Source organism: Pelophylax lessonae (genome assembly GCF_965119305.1).
Source record: "Pelophylax lessonae genome assembly, chromosome: 4".
NCBI classification, from domain to species: domain Eukaryota; kingdom Metazoa; phylum Chordata; class Amphibia; order Anura; family Ranidae; genus Pelophylax; species Pelophylax lessonae.
This window is the reverse complement of record NC_138771.1, coordinates 665,642,523-665,663,049: the sequence shown is the minus strand read 5'-3', so window position 1 is coordinate 665,663,049 and position 20,527 is coordinate 665,642,523. Positions and strand designations below refer to the sequence as shown.

The 20,527-nt window shown below is 47.8% G+C and overlaps 1 protein-coding gene across 1 annotated transcript in view; it reads right to left on the bottom strand.

Annotated features, from left to right (window-relative positions):
* Positions 1–887: 887 nt before the first annotated feature.
* The window catches only part of CHRNB1 (cholinergic receptor nicotinic beta 1 subunit), a 38,804-nt gene continuing 19,164 nt past the window's right edge, over positions 888–20,527 (bottom strand). Inside the window, exons 5-11 of the mRNA XM_082255849.1 lie at positions 18,431–18,539; positions 14,952–15,099; positions 10,478–10,669; positions 8,855–9,078; positions 3,519–3,682; positions 2,588–2,735; positions 888–1,152 (exon numbers count right to left, since the gene is read on the bottom strand). Coding sequence (XP_082111975.1) covers positions 1,012–1,152; positions 2,588–2,735; positions 3,519–3,682; positions 8,855–9,078; positions 10,478–10,669; positions 14,952–15,099; positions 18,431–18,539 — 1,126 coding nt within the window. The 3' untranslated portion in view covers positions 888–1,011. The remainder of the gene's footprint in view (positions 1,153–2,587; positions 2,736–3,518; positions 3,683–8,854; positions 9,079–10,477; positions 10,670–14,951; positions 15,100–18,430; positions 18,540–20,527) is intronic.

Sequence of the window (20,527 nt, the reverse complement as noted above, 5' to 3'; positions counted from 1 at the left end):
GGCACTGGGGTATAAGGGAATGGGGCGTAAGGTAATGGAATGCCAGGGCACTAGGATGCCAGGACACTTGGATATCAGAGAATGGGGTGCCAGGGTTCTGGGGTATCAGGGAATGGAGTGTAAGGTAATGGGATGCCAGGACACTTGGGTATCAAAGAATGGGATGCCTGGGCACTGGGTATCTGGGAATGGAGTATCAGGTAATGGGATGCCAGGGCACTGGGGTATAAGGGAAGGGGTGTCAAGTAATGGGATGCCAGCGCACTGGGGTGTGAGGGACGGGGTGTCAGGTAATGGGATGCCAGGGCACTGAGGTGTGAGAGAAGGGGTGTCAGGTAATGGGATTCCAGGGCACTCACGTATGAGGGGAGGGGTGTCAGGTAATGGGATGCCAGGCTACTGGGATATCTGGGAATGGAGTATCAGATAATGGGATGCCAGAGCACTGGGGAAAAGGGAAGGGGTGTCAGGTAATTGGATTCCAGGGCACTTGGGTATGAGGGAAGGGGTGTCAGATATTGGGATGCCAGGGCACTGGGGTATCAGGGAATGGGGTGTCAGGTAATGGGATGCCAGGGCACTCTGGTATGAGGGGAGGGGTGTCAGGTAATAGGATGCCAGGCCACTGGGATATCTGGAAATGGAGTATCGGATAATGGGATGCCAGAGCACTGGGGTATAAGGGAAGGGGTGTCAGATAACTGGATTCCAGGGCACTTGGGTATGAGAGAAGGGGTGTCAGGTAATATGATGCCAGGGCACTGGGTTATCAGGGAATGGGGTGTCAGTTAAGGGAATTCCAGGGCACTCGGGTATGAGGGGAGGGGTGTCAGGTAATAGGATGCCAGGCCACTGGGATATTTGGAAATGGAGTATCAGATAATGGGATCCCAGAGCACTGGGGTATAAGGGAAGGGGTGTCAGATAACTGGACTCCAGGGCACTGGGGTATGAGAGAAGGGGTGTCAAATAATAGGATGCCAGGGCACTGGGGTATCAGGGAACGGGGTATCAGGGGAAAGGGGTTTCTGGTGGACGATTGAAGCTTGCATCCAAGAAGATGGCCAGCGTCCCCAGAGTAGTAAACACGATGAACGTCCAGAGAAAGAGCCGGTCCACCACCATGGCAACATACTGCCAATCCTCCTTCAGCTGTCAGAAAGAAAAGAGAACAATTATCACCAGATCTCAGAATGTGCTCTACCGAAATCCCCTGAAAATACAACATGGAGCCCACTGAGACCTTCCTGTAGGACATCACAATGATATACCCCCCAACAAAACCCTGCAGCACATCTCCCCTATATCTACCTCCAAACCTTGTAAGTGTTATAACTTGATGACATGCAGTCATGTAAACACCCCATTGCTGGGACACACTCGTATAAAAACTCTGAAGAAGGGGGCATCACTGCTGGAACCGGGGCATTGCCTGACTCGGAGTGCTAAACCTTCTCAGGTTAGGAAATGCAAACTCAAGAAATGATCTCAATGGAGGAATCCAGAAGGTTGCTGTGCAGAGACATTCTGTATCCACTGGACCACCAATTCTCCAAAAAATACTGAATATATGCAGTCTGGTACACAGCTGAGGTCAGGGTAGGCAGAGGTCATGTGAGGTTGAATCATTCGAGATAAATAAGAGAACATAATGAGGATTACAACCAATGAGATATCAAACTTTGTATTGTAAAACGTGAGAGTGTTACAACTTGATGACATGCGGGTATGTAGACAGCTTGTGTGAGCCTAGAGTATGATGAGGACGCTGGTTCAGGTATTAGGGGTGGAGAGGGGTCTGCAGTACAGGAGGACCCAGCAGAGGTAACAAAAGAGGAGAAGAGCAATGGGACCAGGAGGGGCACCAGAGGAATTGTGAGCAGAGGATGTAGAGGAACAGCAAGACCCAGGAAGGGCACTACAAGAAATCTGAAGAAAGTGAGAAGATCTGGGAGACCCAAGGACAGCAGAGACATTCTGAGCAGAGGGGACCAAGGAAGAAGTATCTACAAAATGAAGCGGCAAGCACAGTGCATGATAAGGACAGACTCCAACCACCTGACCGGGTGAGCCTCTTACAGATAGATAGGTCCAATCCCACACACCAGGGTAGTTCCCTTGACCTTCTGTTACAAACCACTCAAGGCCCTCAAATAGTGGTTGTCCCTTAATATATACAGTACCAATCCCAATCATATCTTCATACCTTTCATAACAATGAAATAAAACTTTTCAGGGATTGGAGGTCCAACAGATCATTTGGAAATAGGCTCTGCCTGACCCAAGATGGCTGTCAGAGTCACATGAAGCAACAGCATCCAACTGGATCACTTTCTCAGTGCCCCAGGAAACCATAGAGAAACTGTGTTCCTCTTGACTTCCTCTCCAGCTAGAGGCCACTGCAGTTGAACGCCACCTGCAGTGGAGAAAGTAGACTGCACCTGGACACAAGCTTGAAGATTTCCCCTTAATAAATCAAAAGCAACCATGAAGTCAACTTAGAAGCTACTAAATGCCTTGTTTCTGAGTCTGATGCGGCCATAGGGGGACCTCTAGGGTTTTATCTGCAGTATATTCTGATACGTACATTATCGTAGTCCTCCTGTTCTTGCAGCTGCTGGGCGAGATATCGGATGGCGCTGATGGCAGACTGTAGATCCGGGGGGAGAGTGAGCCCCAAACTTGGACCATCCAAGAACCATTTCATATCCCGTGAGAAGGCTGCCGCCTGATACCTATAAAAGAGGACACTGTCACATCGTATAGGAACCCATTAATAAATATTTTACTTCATGTTCTTGTTTTCTCACTTTTTTTTTAAAATCTTTTTACCCTTTTTGATAATGTCAGATTGACCCCCATCTCATTTTTTGGCTGGATGTCGTCCAGCATCATCTAGCCTGATCCTTCTCAGCCTAACGGTCCCTGGCCCACCCCTTTTATTGATGCATCATGTATCAAGTGATATCTGCATAACTCCTCCACTGCTGGCTGAGGACATCAGGACTGAGGACATCAAGACTGAGGACATCAAGACTGAGGACAACAGGACTGAGGACAACAGGACTGAGGACAACAGGACTGAGGACATCAGGACTAAGGACATCAGGACTGAGGACATCAAGACTGAGGACATCAGGACTGAGGACATCAGGACTGAGGACATCAAGACTGAGGACATCAGGACTGAGGACATCAGAACTGAGGACATCAGAACTGAGGACATCAGAACTGAGGACATCAAGACTGAGGACATCAGGACTGAGGACATCAAGACTGAGGACATCAGGACTGAGGACATCAAAACTGAGGACATCAGAACTGAGGACATCAAGACTGAGGACATCAGGACTGAGGACATCAGGACTGAGGACATCAAGACTGAGGACATCAGGACTGAGGACATCAGGACTAAGGACATCAGGGCTGAGGGCTCTTGAGAAGAGTACTGGGCCAAGGTGCAGCTGTTTTAGCGCTGTATATAAATAGACCCCAGTATAGTAATGAAAGGCACACACCTATCAGGCTTGGGGAAGATGAAGTCGTTCTCCGGCCTGCGGATGAAGTACTCGTCAGCATGTCGTGGGACTGGGGACCGGTGGGACAGCGGTTCAGCCAGAACAGGCGGCTCAGGTTTTGGTCGGCTAATCCGGAGGTAGCGGGGCAGGTGAAGGATAAAAATCTATAATGCAGAGGGGTACAAAAGAGTCAATTACCAATAAGGGGACTAGAAAAGTTTTTAAATTATTTGAAGGAGAATACTTTAGTTGATACGCTAGACCCTAAAGACTTTTTCCCACAGAAAGGCAGATCTCTCAATAATCTTCTCTACCAGAATTGGGTCGTAGACAATTTCCGTTTCCTATACATTGAACTTGCTTCATTGATAGAACTGCCAAATAATCAGCTCTCAGGCAATATGAGGAACTCCAACCAGACTAGCACTCAGTTCCCGGGTCTACAAACCTGCTGTGCCCATTAGGAGGGGTTAATTTTGTTTATTGGAAATTCTTACAATCAATCAACTTATATACAATAAAACCATAATAAATAAATTATAAATAACATATTTACAAAATAATTGAATATAACTATACAAAACAAGAACATAATAAATAAACCAAATTGCACACAGCATAAACCCTACGAGAGAGCCGGACTAAGAAACTTCACCATGCATGGAGCCTTTAATGAAAAATTATATTTTAGGACTGATTTTCAGCTGATAACATTATTGGTTGCCACTTTTAACAGATAATTGAGGCAGCCGTTTCTTAGCCTGACTACTCTCTCCCCCTGGAGAACCAGTGCGCTTCACTGCACCCTGCGACTCATCATCCATGGAAGATTCTGTACTCAACAAGTCCCATTCATCATCTGACAGGACCCCAAACTTATTTGTCAAAGGCAAAACCTCAGGACTGTGGGTAGCTGAACACTTTTTTTTCCTTCTTTTGCCCTTCTTTCTTTTCTCCTCCAACCATTCCGTATCACCCTTGGACAATTTGGAAATAACAGTTTCCCCACTCTTACCCTCCCCTTCACCCCCACTCTCCCTTACCTTATCTACCACCAGGCCAGCCTCTTCACCATTCTCCCCACTCCTCTGCACCCCATGGTCCCTAATGGAAGCCCTGCAATGTCTAGGGGAGGGGACTGGCACTGTACTTGATGCCCCTGCCTCAGCACCTCTTGCCGCCTCTGCAATTTTGGAAGACATAGACACAGAAGGATTGGACACATTCTTAGTAACCGATACCTTACATACAGACTGGGAAGACACTGACACACTGGGCATTGGCACAGACTGGGGCACCACAGACTGGGAAGACACTGACACACTGGGCATTGGCACAGACTGGGGCACCACAGACTGGGAAGACACTGACACACTGGGTATTGGTACAGTCTCGGAGGGAATCGCAGGCACCCTAGCTGCTGAGCTCTGAGCATCCTCCATGTCCAGACGGAAAAACTCTCTCATGAGCTCAGGCTGGTTGTGTACTGCCTCAGGACACTGGCTATAAGGATGCCCAACCGCATTGCACAAGTTGCACCTTATAATATTGCAATCCTTTGCCAAATGCCCTAAATCCTGACACAGAGAGCATTTCATTACTGGACAGGAGGATGCAAAGTGCCCTTTATCCCCACACTTATTGCACAGCTTTGGCTGGCCTGGATAGAAGATGGTCAGTCTGTCCCTCCCTAGGAAAGCTGAGGATGGCAGATGCTGGATGACATTATCAATAACCCTCAGTTTTAGCTGCACAGACCATCCCCCCGTCCATATTCCTCGATCATCCATAATTTTGTGTAAGGGGCTCAGGATGTCTCCATATCTCCTCAGCCATACAGATAAATCCCCTTGCGGTATGGATTCATTGCGCACAAGAATCGTCACCATTTTAATAAGTGGCTGACGTGACACAACTTTGGGGATGAGCCCTTTCCAGTCCGGCAGGCTCCTATACACATGTTCATATTTCTCCCAAAATATGTCCAAAGACTCCGGACGGACAAAGGACAAATCGTACTCATAGGAGCCGGTCGGACTGATCAGGGCAAAGATATCTGCAGGTTTAAAGCCCATCTGCAGAATCTTATCAACCACAGCTCTCCTATATGGCGGAATACCTTCGCCTTCCCATCTGAGCTGAACCACATTCCTCCTTTTAAATAATGAGGAAGATAAAACATTTCCATGCTCCTTCCCTGCTTGCACCCCCCTCCCAAACCCTTCAGCAGCACCAGCATAGGTTTTCCTCCCAGACATACCACCAGCAATTACAGCATTGTCTTTAGACACAACCACACCTGATGAGGAGCCTGAATCAACCCTTGCAGTCTTTGGAGCAGCAGAGACAAGACCCACCCCCTCCCCCTTCTCTGAGCACTCAGCTGCTTTCCTGGGTTCAATCACAGACTTGTCTACTGCAGACTCCAAAAAAGTTATAGTACTACTGCTCCCAGCATCTCCTCCACCATGCTCAGGAACAGCCACTGTATTTGGTCCAGGCAAAGCCTCTGCAATGTCCGTGGTGCTCCTCTCTGCAGACTCTTCAACCAGAAACACACAGTTTTTTCCAATTTTCTCACCACTTGCATTTAAAAGTGGAATTTTTTCAGCAGGTGTATCAGGTTGCACTGCATGCTGCACATTGTCTATGGGTGTGGGCTGACAGCCCATAGCACTACAACCCTCAGCAAGCACATTGTCATTAAAGTTCACATCACCACCTTGCACACACACTGTACCTGCTTTCTGTGTTACCTCTGCAGTGTCATGGTTAATGGCGGGATCAAACTCCCTCCTGGATGTTGCAGGCTTAATGGTGAATTTTCCTCTCTCCACAGGTCTCTCTCTCATAGGGCGAGGAACGGTATCCATCTCCTCATCTGGGGAATCTGCAGAAAAATGGAACTTTCTTCCATCCAGAGGGGATTCCAGCTCAGCTTTGAACTCCAGCATCCCAGTACCCCCCTCAACCTCCTGCTCAGATGTTCCACATTGCTGCTGCAGAGGGAGGGAGACAGAGGCCTCCGCCATTGGGGGCTCAGCAGATGTTTGAGGTGTTGAAGAGCTGGGCTCATCCTCCGGGCCCACTTTCTCACTCTCTGCTGACTCTGTCGGTACCTGAATCTCCTCACTGACTGGGTCACTCTCCATGCTGGAAACGGCTCCTCTCCTCATACGGCTGAAACGTTCCTCATTCCTGTATTTCTCCTGAAGTGCTTCACAGCTTTCCTTCAGAGAGCTCACCAACTCTTTCTGCTTCCTCAAAGCTTGCTCCAAGTCCTTCAATTCAGGCCTCAGAGCCGGTCTCTTCTTACTGTACAGTTTGGCACAATACAACTTTTTCTTTTTAAATTCTACTTTCAAAGTTGCCAATTTCTCCTCCTCTTTCTCAATCCGCCTCAGCTTTTCAACAGTCCTCCGTCTAAAGGTAGGCAGGGATTCACCCCTCCTTCGGCCGAGCTCCATGTCTTCCATAGTCTCAGGCCTATCCAGGGGGCCCCCGCCAGGGTCCTCCCCAGGATCCAGCATCCTTCCTGGGGCAGAGAAGCAACTCTAGCCCCTGGCTTCTGGAAGCACACGAGCTAAGGAACCAGCAACCTCACACCTCGCTGTCAGGGAGTGGAATGGCAGTTTCCCACCATCCCTGAGCTGAGTTCCCAGGTCTGTACACCTAGTGTGCCCATCTGAGGGGTGCCCACCATCCCTGCATTGAGTTCCCAGCCTGTACACCTGCTGTACCCATTTGAGGGGTTCCCACCATCCCTGTGCAGGGTCCCTGGGTCTGTACACCTGCTTTGCCCATTATGAGAGGTTCCCACCATCCCTGTGCTGAGTTCCCGGGTCTGTACACCTGCTTTGCCCATTATGAGGGGTTCCCAATATCCCTGTGCTGAGTTCCCGAGTCTGTACAACTGCTGTATCCATTATGAGGGGTTCCCATCACCCCTGTGCTGAGTTCATGCATCTGTACACCTGCTGTGCCCATTATGAGGGGATCCCACCATCCTTGTGCTGACTTTCTGGGTCTGTACACCTGCTGTGCCCATTATGAGGGGTTTCCACCATCCCTGTGCTGAGTTCCTGGGTCTGTACACCTCCTGTGCCCATTATGAGGGGTTCCCACCATCCCTTTGCTAAGTTTCTGGGTCTGTACACCTGCTGTGCCCATTATGAGGGGTTTCCACCATCCCTGTGCTGAGTTCCTGGGTCTGTACACCTCCTGTGCCCATTATGAGGGGTTCCCACCATCCCTTTGCTGACTTTCTGGGTCTGTACATCTGCTGTGCCCATTATGAGGGATTCTCACCATTCCTGTGCTGAGTTTCCAGGTCTCTACTCCTGCTGTGCCCATTATGAGGGGTTCCCACTATCCCTGTGCTGAGTTCCCGGGTCTGTACACCTGCTGTGCCCATTGTGAATGGTTCCCACCATCCCTGCTAGATTTGAATTTACTTTAAAGTGGAGTTCCACCCTATTTTTATACTTACCTCCATCTTCTCGCTCCGGGTCACCTGAAAATTAAATGGATAATCGCATATTTTTTTTTTTTTTACTTACCTCGTAGCGAAGAAAAAATACTTACCTTACTTCCTTCTTCCTCCTTCCTTGGCCGCGGCCCGTCGTCACTTCCTGGCTCTGCAATGATTCCTGGGAGCTGGACGTCATAGCTCCCAGGAATCATTGCGCCTGCACCGGCCCCGACGTCAGTTCCGGGTCGCGCGCGTCATCCCCTTTTAAACAGCTTCTGGGCATGCCCAGAAGCTGTGGAGGGATGACGCGCGCGACCCGGAAGTGACGTCGGGGCCGGCGCAGAGCATCGTGGGACCAAAGAAGGCGGAAGAAGACGCCGAAGAGGACGCGCTGGCTTCAAGCTGCCCACATCTGAGATGGCAGCGCTGGACAAGACGTTTGCAAGGTAAGTATTTGTCCTAACAGGTAAGTGCAACCCGGGACAGATCAGAGGCTAGCCATTGTGGAATGCACTAGCCCTGACTGTCCCGGGGGTATTAAAAAAAAAAAAAAAAAATCCAGGGAGGAACTCCGCTTTAAATTATGAAAAATATAACAGGAGGAGCTAGAATACACAAAGGTGGAGAGGGGAACCCAAGACCCCCAGCTGGACAGAAACAGATCTGGGAATAATGGAAGGGAGATTTTGCTGCTGGAGAGTTCAAGGTATTTAGAGAACTAGGGGATGACTCAGCCCACCAGACTCAATCCACTTTCGGGTAAAATTATCCTTTTACTCTAAAACCAATCAGCTTTAAGAAGGTTCAGAGCCTCACAGAGTCTAGTAGGGCAATACAATGCCAAGGACAGAGAGATGGGCAATACCTGCCGCACCCACTGGGGCATGTGATGGGTGTTGGGGGACCGATGGTGAAGATTCAGGACCACTACGCTCAGGATGACAGAGAAGGTGACCAGGACCATGGTAAACATCAGATAGTTGACAATGATGGGGACCTTCAACGAGGTCTCTGGGACTTTGTCAGCCAGAAGCAGCAAGAAGACAGTAAGTGTGAGAAGAGCAAAGATGGACAGCGTCATCTTCTCACCTGGAGGGATTGAAGAGAAAGAGAGTTAGAGGAGGAAGAGACAGGGACGATAAAGAACTTACTTTGGATAAAGGGTTTGGGGATGTGTCTTAAAGGTTCTTATCTATAGAGGTCATGGTAGACCTTGTGGTAGCCAGATTCAATCAGACTTGTTCTTTAGTGGTGACAATGTTTTCCAAGTAGCTTCATCAGAATCTAAGGAAGGTACTTGGATGAGTGGTGAAACATCTTTGAAATTATTCCAGTTGAATGTGACTAAATACAACTAGTTTTCGGAATATAGAAGACATTTTGTCTCACATTAGGTAGAAAGTCCCTCTTCAGAGTAAATTATTCAAGGTCCCATAAGGGTTTCCATGAAGGTACATACAGGGCCGGTGCTACCACTAGGCGAACTAGGCAGCCGCCTAGGGTGCACTGCCACCTAGGGTGCAGCCATGGCCAGTGCCACATTCCTCGCCTGTCACCTCCTCATCCCCACTGGACGTCACCACTAGAGAGGGGGTGTATACAGGAAGGGGGGGTGTATGGTTAAGGGGGGCTGTGTGTATAGGAAGGAGGGTGGAGGGTGTAGGGTTAAATGGGAGCAGTGTGTATAGGAAGGAGGGTGTAGAGTTAAAGGGGGTGTAGGGTTAAAGGGGGCTAGTGTGTGCAGGAAGGGGGTGTAACATTAAAGGGGGGCAGTGTGTGGAGGAAGGGGGGTGTAGGGTTAAAGGGGGCAGTATGTATAGAAAGGGGGTGTAGGGTTAAATGGGAGAAGTGTGTAAAGGAAGGGGGGTGAAGAGTTAAAGGGGTGTAGGGTTAAAGGGGGCTAGTGTGTGCAGGAAGGGGGTGTAGCATTAAAGGGGGGCAGTGTGTGCAGGAAGGGGGGGATGTAGGGTTAAAGGGGGCAGTATGTATAGAAAGGGGGTGTAGGGTTAAATGGGAGAAGTGTGTAAAGGAAGGGGGGTGTAGAGTTAAAGGGGTGTAGGGTTAAAGGGGAGCAGTGTGTGCAGGAAGGGGGTGTAGCATTAAAGGGGGGTAGTGTGTGCAGGACGGGGGTGTAGCATTTAAGGGGGCCAGTGTGCACAGGAAAGGGGTGTAGGGATAAAGGGGGGCAGTGTATGCAGGAAGTGGTGTAGCATTAAAGGGGAGCAGTGTGTGCAGGAAGGGGAGTGTAGCATTAAAGGAGGGCAGTGTGTGCAGGACGGGGGTGTAGAATTAAAGGGGTATAGGGTCGGGGGGGGGCATAATGTGCAGGAAGGGGGGCAATGTGTACAGTTTTTTTTTTTGGGGGGGTTGCAATTGGCTGGTCTTACCTAGGGCGCAAAATTGTCCAGCACCGGCCCTGGGTACATACATACTGTATCTTTTTCACAGTGGCCCTCCCCACACCTGTAAAGCCAGAGTCTATGAATACCTGCATCAGGGGGAAGGTAGAAGACAAAGATGGCCAGGATGGTAATAAGAATGCAGGGGACGATGATATTGACAATATAGAACAACGGCTTTCTTCGGATCACCAGATAAAATGTTATGTCCTCATACAGAGGGTCTGTTGGGTTCATGTTCTTACGGGATGATCGGTGTCGAATCTCCCACTGGCCGTTTTCTGCAGGAAAAAAAAATATTTGATTATTCTAGGAGAAGCAACTATTGTTCAGCAAAGACCCAGCAAAACATATCAAAGGACCTAGGAAGATAACATCATACTATACTTAACAGTCACACTTAGCTTGACTTGCTCTAGAACGTTGAAGATGCTTCCTTAAGCCACTTCTTAACAAATGTCAGGAACATATCCCAGCAGGCCCAGATCTATAGGGGTTCTAGTGTGATGTTGATGTAAGGGGGGGCTCTTATGAGGACAGTTGATGTAAGGAGGACTAAGATGGGGACAGTTGATGTAAGGGGGCACTGATGTGGACACCTGATGTAAGGGACACTCCGATAGGGGCAATTGATGTAAAGGGGCACTCTGATGGGGACAGTTGATGTAAAGGGGGACTCTGATAGGGACAATAAATGTAAGGAGGCACTCTGATAGGGATAGTTGATGTAAAGTGAGACTCTGATGCGGACAATCGACGTCAGGAGGCTCTAATGGCAATAATTGATGTAGAGTGCAATCTGATGGGGACAACTCATGTGAAGGGGCACTCTGATATGGACAATCAATGTAAGGAGGCACTATGATGGGGGGCTCTGATAAGTAGTGTTAATGTAAGCAGGAAATTTGATGGGGACAACTGGTGTAAGGGGGACTCTGATGGGGGCACCTGATGTAAGAGGGCATTGTGATGGGGACAATCAATATAAGAGGGCTCTGATGGGGAGAATTATTGTAAAATGCAATCTGATGGGGACAACTGATGTAAAGGGGCACTCTGATAGGGACAATCAATGTAAGGAGGCACTCTGATGGGGACAGTCGATGTGAGGGGGGCTCTGATGGATAGAGTTAATGTAAGTGGGCAATTTGATGGGGACAACTGATATAAGGGGGACTCTGATGGGGGCACCTGATGTAAGGGGACATTCTGATGGGGACAATCAAGTAAGGGGTGCTCTGAGGGAGGGGGAGAGCTAAGAGCTAAGTAAGAGGGGTACTCTGACTGGGAAAATCAATGTAAGAAGGGCTATGATGGAGACAATTGATGAAAGGGAGCACTCTAATGGAGACAATCAATGTAAGGGGGACTTCCAATGGGAGTGTGATGGGAGTCACTTTGGTTGGGGGGGCCCGTGGAACACAGCTTACTTTAGAGAGGTGGGGAAATCCCTGTCTCAGCTCCCTAGGTCCCTCTGTGTAAGTCACCCTGTGTCTATTAGGGGTACAGAGTGACTGAGAAAATGATGGACAACTACTTAATGGACACTGAGAATATGGTTTGGATTACTTCAAATGGGACAGTAATATTTATACACAATATACCTGAAGAAATCTATGATACATTAATTCCACTATATCAGAATGATGGAACATTGTATGAGCTGTACCATATAGCCTGTTGTAGATCTTCTGATATTCCTGATTAATCAAAGCATTGCTTAGATGTGGATTCCAATGATTAATTGTTAATTTTAAACACCTTTTGTCTCTGCTAGCAAACCCTTGTGGGATGTGTTTTTACTTGTAATAATGTGTCCTTTGTATTCACTGTTGTATGGGGCAGAATAGTCTAGTCATCCAGGCAGGTTTAAGCGCTGAGTTAATTAGCATGTTATTTATAACATTGTCTAGGTGTGGATTTCCATTCACCTATTGTTTCTGGCCAGATGGCTAGTTAATTATCTCAGGTTAATTATGTTTCTGTGTGCAGTTTGTATTGTTAGGGTAATATGATCAGGAGGGGGATGTCCTCCTAGTAGGGAATATATTCTGTGTGAGTTTGTTAAATAAAAGTTCCAGATCTTTTACAAGCTATTCTCGGCTAGTCTTGTATATTGTCGCTACAATATCTGATATCTATTTTGAAGACCGGAGGAAGGGGTATACTGATGGAAGCACACTGTGGGTAGGTTCTATCACAAACAGGGACTCTAATGAGGACTGCTAATGTAAGGAGTGTAGCGGAGTAGCAGTATGATCCGCGATATCTCCACTGGTAGTCAGGCATAGCATATAATAATCCTGGTAGCGTATAATATTCCCAACCCTCCAATAACCAGACGACACATAGCTTGGAGGTCAACAACTAGAATGCCTTGTTTATTGAAAACACAGGGGATCTCCACTCTGCCAAAACCCCTCCCTCTTCGAGACATTCCACACACAAAGCTGAACATCCCATAATAACCTTACTCTGCCAGACAGAAACAATAGGACAATAGAAGGCAGGTATTTAACAATAACAAACCCCCACCCCACACATCTCCTGAGGGACACTGCTCAGACATATGATAGTCCCAAGTGAAAGAGTTCTCACTCTCTCCACACAAACCACACTACAAACACTTGGTTCTTAACGGTATACACATGCAATAAACATAATGCATACACGAAGGACAATATACAGTGGCTGTGTTTGCCACACGGAGGTACTTTGATGATGACACCTGTGCTAAGTGGACTCACTGATGGGGACACCTTATGTAAAGAGGGACTCTTATGAGGATCCTAGATATAAGGAGACAAATATTTTGTTTAATCGTCCTAATCTAATGGCAGCCTAATACAAACTAGTGATCCTGTTCACTCCTGCACCACCTCTGCACTACCTGTCAGACGTTATTTCCAGGCTGTGATTTGTGGTACAGAAATGCATGGGAAATACTGGTTCCCTGCATTTCTGTCACACTGTTGACATTATACCCCCTGACTTTTTTCACTCAACCCCAGATCAGATAGGCTAGATCCAGGCCTGTACCCCAGCATTTATCTCTACACAAGTAGCACAGACATATTGATCCAATCACCATGGAATATGTCAAGGCAGATGTTGATCATCTGAGAACAGGATGGGAGGTAGCATGGGTTTCCAGCACCCAGGGCACCATCCTGGGTAGGGATGACTGGGCTCAGGCATATTTGGACATGAGGGAGGCAGATGAGTTCCCCACCTTTCAGCTGCACATATACAACGGGGTGTTCTGTGGGTCTTCCTTTGACTAACTGTAGGCTTTGACAGCTTTCCGGCTCCCCTAAGAATTTTGCGCCTGGGGCAACCATCCCTGTGGCCTTGCCCACGCTCACTGAGTGTTGAAGGCCCCCATGCCTGTTCAGTGTTAGTTGTTCCAGTTTTGATATCTCTCCCCCAGAAATTTTGCAACAGCTCACACCTTCAGCCATGTGAGTGGAATGGTTAGCACCTATGCAGACCTCACCAAATATGGGATTATGTAACTAGAACAGGGTGATTCCACAACTTTCACATCTCCCATCCCGTTCTAGGAAAATTAGCATCTGCCTTGACACATTTCATGGTGATTGGATGAAGGAGCTTGTGCTTCCTGGATATAATTATTAGGGTATGTTCCTGACACTCATTAGAAGTGGCTTGGATAAACATCTTCAAAATACAGAACAAGTCCAGTTGATTGTGACTACTACTAGATGTGCCATGACTAGAGACTGGATAAGACTGCACTGATGGGCACTGATAAGGCGACACTGATGGGAACTGATGAGGCTGCACTGATGGGCACTGATAAGGTGACACTGATTGGAACTGATGAGGCTGCACTGATGGTCACTGATGAGGCATCACAGTTCAGGCTGCACTGATGAGGTGGCACTGATGAAGCCGCACTGATGGGCACTGATGAGGCAGCACTCATGGGCACTGATGAGGCAGCACTTATGGTTACTGATGAGGCAGCACTGATGTGCTCTGATTAAGCCGCATTAATGGGCACTGATGAGGAGGCACAGATGAGGCTGCACTGATGAGGCAACACTGATTGGCACTAATGGGGCTGCACTTATAATCAGGGCACTGACGATCAGTGTAAATAATGTACTGACAGCCTTTCCAGTTATCGGCAATTCTTTCCTCAAACAGACAAAATGTGCAAGGATAAGACTGCTGATAACCGGCAAGTCTATGTACATGCGATCAGCTGTGATTGGACACAGATGATCACATGGTAAAGGGCCACTGAAATTATAGAGCACACCTGATGCACGCTCTATTGGGCACATGGGAGGCAGGGTTCTGGGAGGATGTCCATGGATGCCCTCTCAGAACTGGAGGACCTTGCTGTAGTCACAATTGGTTAAAACTGAAGAAGTGGTTTGGAAATGACAAAGTATCTTCAACATTACAGAACATGCCCAGCTGAATACGACCATCTACTACTAGACATCTCCAGGACTTGGTAGGACACACAACCCACAAGAGGGGAAAAAAGCATTAAATTAGTGCCAAATACACGCTCCCCAAAGCTCTCACCCTCAAACGTATTGGAAAAGATAACAACTTGAGTAATCTCCTTTCCTTGGGCGTCCCTCGGGTGTACCAGCGTCACCTCGTCTGCCTCGTAGGTCTGAGATCGGAACACCATGCTACAATTCTGCCAGTCAAAAGGGAAGTATTGGACCTGAAGTGACAGAACAAAGAGGAACGGGTCATGGAGGAGGCCAAGTACTCGGATTCAACTCTGATAAAAACATTAGGGGGAGGACTAAATGGAAATGGTGAAGAAATGATACAATTTGACAGAAAATCATTCAGACGTCAACGAATACCAACCTCAGAAGAGGAATAATAATTTTCATGTTTTATAACATATAAAAAAAATATAAATGAAAACATTATGAGGAAACTGGCACCTTTTTTGCAGAGGGTTACAACACATGGAATAGACAGTATTTGGATAAAGAAATAGAAAGTAGTGATACACTTTCTATTCAAGGAGAGTTTACCCACCGGACATATTCTTCTCAGGGACTTCACTAGTGAGATCTAAGTGGCTCTGTACACCTGCTGTGCCCATTACAAGGGACACCTACCATCCCTGTGCTAATTTCTGGGTTCTGTACATCTGCTGTGCCCATTATGAGGGACACATACCATCCCCGTGTTAATTTCTTGTGTCTGTACACCTGCTGTGCCCATAATGAGGGACACCTACCATCCCTGTGCTAATTTCTTGGGTCTGTACACCTGCTGTGCCCATTATGAGGGACACCTACCACCCCTCTGCTAATTTCTTGGGTCTGTACACCTGCTGTGCCCATTATGAGGGACACCTACCATCCCTGTGCTAATTTCTTGGGTCTGTACACCTGCTGTGCCCATTATGAGGGACACCTACCACCCCTCTGCTAATTTCTTGGGTCTGTACACCTGCTGTGCCCATTATGAGGGACACCTACCATCCCTGTGCTAATTTCTTGGGTCTGTACATCTGCTGTGCCCATTATGAGGGACACCTACCACCCCTCTGCTAATTTCTTGGGTCTGTACACCTGCTGTGCCCATTATGAGGGGCACCTACCATCCTTGTGCTAATTTATTGGGTCTGTACATCTGCTGTGCCCATTATGAGGGGCACCTACCATCCCTGTGCTAATTTCTTGGGTCTGTACATCTGCTGTGCCCATTATGAGGGACACATACCATCCCTGTCCTAATTTATTGGGTCTGTACACCTGCTGTGCCCATTATGAGGGACACATACCATCCCTGTGCTAATTTCTTGGGTCTGTACATCTGCTGTGCCCATTATGAGAGATTCCCACCGACCCTGTGCTGAGTTCTCAGGTTTGAACTCCTACTGTGCCTATTATGAGGGGTTTCCACCATCCTTGAACTGAGTTCTGGCTCTGCTCACCTGTTGTGCCCGTTATGAGGGGTTCCCACCATCCCTGTGCTAAGTTTCTTTGTCTATACACCTGCTTTGCCCATTATAAGGGATTTCCACTATCCATGTGTTGAGTGCCCAGGTCTGTACACCTGCTGTGCCCATTTTTGGGGGTTCCCACTATCCCTGTGGTAAGTATCCGGGTCTGTACACCTGCTGTGCCCATTAGGAGGCCTTCCCCCCATCCCTATGTTGAGTTCTTGGGGTCTGTACACCTGCTGTTCCCATTATGAGGGGTTCCCACTATCCCTGTGGTAAGGTCCTTGGTCTATACACCTGCTGTGCCCATTATGAGGGACAACCACCACCCCTGTGCTGAATTCCAGGGCCTGTACACTTGTTGTGCCCATTAGGAGGAGTTCCTGCCATCCCTGTGCTGAGTTTCCAGCAATTTACAGCTGCTGTGCCCATTATGAGGGACACCTACCAATCCCTGTGCTGAGTTCCCTAGTCTTCTTAACTACTGCTCCCATAACGAGGGGTTCCCAACATCCCTACACTAAATGTACAGCTCTGCAAACGGCTGTGCCCATTTGAGGGGTTTACACCATCCTTGCACATCTGCTGTGTGCATTATGAGTGAATCCAACCATCCCTGTGCTGAGTTCATTTGTCTGTACACCTGCTGTGCCCAATATGAAAGGTTCCCACCAACCCTGTGCTAAATTTCCAGGTTTAAACTCCTACTGTGCCTATTAATAAAGGTTTCCACAATCCTTTAGCTGAGTTCTGGCTCTGCACATCAGCTGTGCCCATTATGAGGGGTTCCCACCATCCCTGTGCTAAATTTCTTTGCCTGTACACCTGCTCTGCCCATTATGATGGGTTCCCACTATCCCTGAGCGGAGTTCCTAGGTTTGAACTCCTACTGTGCCTATTATGAGAGGTTCCCACCATCCTTGAGCTGAGTTATGGCTCTGCACACCTGCTGTGCCTATTATGAAGGGTTCCCACCATCCCTGTGCTGAATTCCCAGGTCTGTACACCTGCTGTGCCCATTATGAGGAGTTCCCAGGTCTGTACGCCTGCTGTGTCCATTATAAGGGGTTCAAACCATCCCTGTCCTAAGTTTCTGAGTTGTGTCAATTAGGACGGGTTCCTGTCATTTCTGTGCTGAGTACCTGGCAACTCCATATTATTGGCCATGATATTGCAATGGGATGTCCAACAAGATAATTTAGGTGTGATGGTCAGAAGTCAGCAAATATTTGGCCATATAGTGTACTTTTCACTGACACAGGGGCGTAACTACAGGGGTTGCAAGGGTTGCAATTGCAACCGGGCCCCATGCTCCAGGGGGCCTGTGCGGCTCCCCTGTACATCTGGATAGGAGGGGCGGCGGGGGCAGCATGTAGAGAAATCACCGTCCTCCTTTTTCCTCCTGTAGCTGCAACCCTACTATCGAGTTCACTTGTGTTCTGCTGTCTCTGGGCCCTTGTATGCTGAGCTCCCCTGCCCCCCCCCCCTACTGTACTGCCCCCCCCCCCCACCCCACTGTGCTCCCTTCCCTCTCCTGATGGCTGCTGCAGGGGATGTGTCACAATAGAGAACCAGGATGGGGGTCGGTAAATATGTAATTTACCAGCTCCTTCCTTTTGTGAGTTGACAGAGTCATAGTCAGTGACATTGTAAATAAAATAAAATGATAAAAAATAATACAATTAAAATATCAAAAAATAAAAACTACTGACACCAGTGGGTGAACATCCAGGATCGCAAAGGTAAACAATGTGGGGAGGCCCCCTGATGGCAGGAAGGGGGCCCACTGCAGAACTTGTGAAAGAGTCCTGCTGCAGTACTGTAATAAAGGGCCCCAGGATCAGTGGGAATAGCCCAAGGCTTGAATGGAAGGGCCCCGGCCAGGCGTCCTTCATGGTTTCTTGCACCAGGGCCCTGAAGGTTCTAGTTACGCCTCTGCACTGACATCTTCTTTATTCCAAACTCAAAGAAAATGAACCAGAGATCCTTCAAACCAGAGCTAAATGTTCCCTGCTTTGTATAATATCTCAATGAAAAAAACAGTATAACAATGGATTAAGAACACAGTTTTATGGGCGATAGTCACCTCAATGGGGCAGCTGCTGTGATAGAGGGCCGGGGGTAGCCAGGTGACGTTGCCTTTCCAGTTAACCAAGACTTCAACCGCAAGCCCAACCTCAAATTCACCGTCATAACTGGGAGAGGAGAAGACAAGAGCCAGTGAGTTGGTGGAATATCCAATAGGATGTTTTTCATATGACTAAGTATCACCTTACACACTGCCAGGATAGAGTAGGGAAGGGTTAAAACTGCGAAAATACAAAATGCTACAGGGCTGACTCTGTGCCAATCCGGTGGTAATGAGGTGGTAAATAGCAGATAATGAATGAACTGCAAAAAAAGTCTTATTCCCGGAGGGACGGAAATAAATGTCAAAAGTGATGATTGGCTCACACTATAGTGCTTGCAAGGCTGCCTAATTCTGGGGGCTGGAAATCCACAATCTGAAAAGCAGGAAGGGAGGGAAAGAAAGGCGCCAAGTAGGCATAGTGTAGCACAATTTATTATAACTAAAATTCAATGTACACAGAGAAGGCACTCACAAACAGATGGGGGGTGAAGGTGACAGATCGGAGTAAATGGGGAAATCCCGAGTGAGAGCCTTGGGCTGTGATCTTAATCCGAGGTGAGATGTACATGTGTGCTTGCATGCACACAGCTGAAAAATTAGAGGCAACTTTAAGTGGCTGATGAAGGAGGCTTTGCTTGCTTCCGAAACGCGTCCCATTGGCTCACATCACAGACGGGCTGACAACTTCGGTTCACGCTCATGCTGGAGACACTTACCCTGGGCTGACATCCGAACAATAGACAGATCATCACGACAACATTGGGTTGCCCACAGCTGGCTCCCTGAGGACGCATTCTAGGGAGACGAGGCTTCTTCCCTAAGGCTGGACGTTCTTTCTCCCCTCGGATTAAAATCACAGCCCAAGGCTCTCACTCAGATTTTTCCATATACTGCAATCTGTCATCTTCACCCCCATCTGTTTGTGAGTGCCTTCTTTGTTTATGTAGCACTACTTCCATGGGAGCTGCTGGTTACGGATTCCCCTGGGTTACCATTAGCAACAACACCACCGTTTAACATTTCCAAAGTGCTTTGGCTCAGTTAGGAAACAGTCTAGGAGCTTTGTTTTTTTTTTTTGTGGTTTTATTGAGAACTTGGATAGGAGAAGGGAATGAGTGGGATACTCCATGCACAGTTTGCTGGGACGACTAGATATAGCTGAGTGCAGCAAGGCCGCTGCTTCACCTTGTCATTAGCAGTGAAGAAGACTTTAACCACTTGCCGACCGCCACACGACTATTTACTGCGGCGGTCAGCCCCTCACAGGCAAAGCGACGTAGGGCTACGTCGCTAGCCTGTGAAGGTCTCAGGAGCGAGCGCACGCCGCCGGAGGCGCGCTCCCGCGCGGTCACGGACCCCCCCGCGCGTGTGACCGGCGGACCCGATCGTCCGCCGTTCACTCGCGATCGTCGGTGCAGAGGGAGAAAGGCAGGCGGCTAATGTAAACAAGCCGCCTGTGATTCTCCCCTGTGTATGAATGGTGATCATACGGTTCTACTATGTAGGACCGTTGATCATTGTTCCTACACCTCAAGCCACAGGCAATCACAGTTAGAAGCACGCCCCTAGGGACACACATAACCCCTCCCTCTCAAATAAAGTTAACCCCCTTCACTACCAGTGTCATTTTACAGTAACAGTGAATATGTATAGCACTGATTACTGTAGTAATGTCACTGGTAACCCCAAAAGTGTCAAAAATGTCAGTCAAGGGTCCGATCTGTCCGCCGCAATTTCGCAGTACCGCAAAAAAAAAATCGCAGATCGCCGCCATTACTTGTTAAAAAAAAAAACAACAAAAATGACAAAAATCTTTCCCTTTGTTAGTAAACGCGATAACTTTTGCGCAAACCAATCAAAATACGCTTTTTGCAATTTTTTTTTACCAAACATAGGTAGCATAAAACAAATTGGCTGAAAATGTTTAAAAATTTTGATTTTTACATTTTTTTGGGGGAATTTCATATAAAAAAATGTGAAAAATATTGTTATTTTTGCAAAATTGACGCTCTTTTTTTGTTTATTTGTAGAGCATGATCAAAAAATCGCACA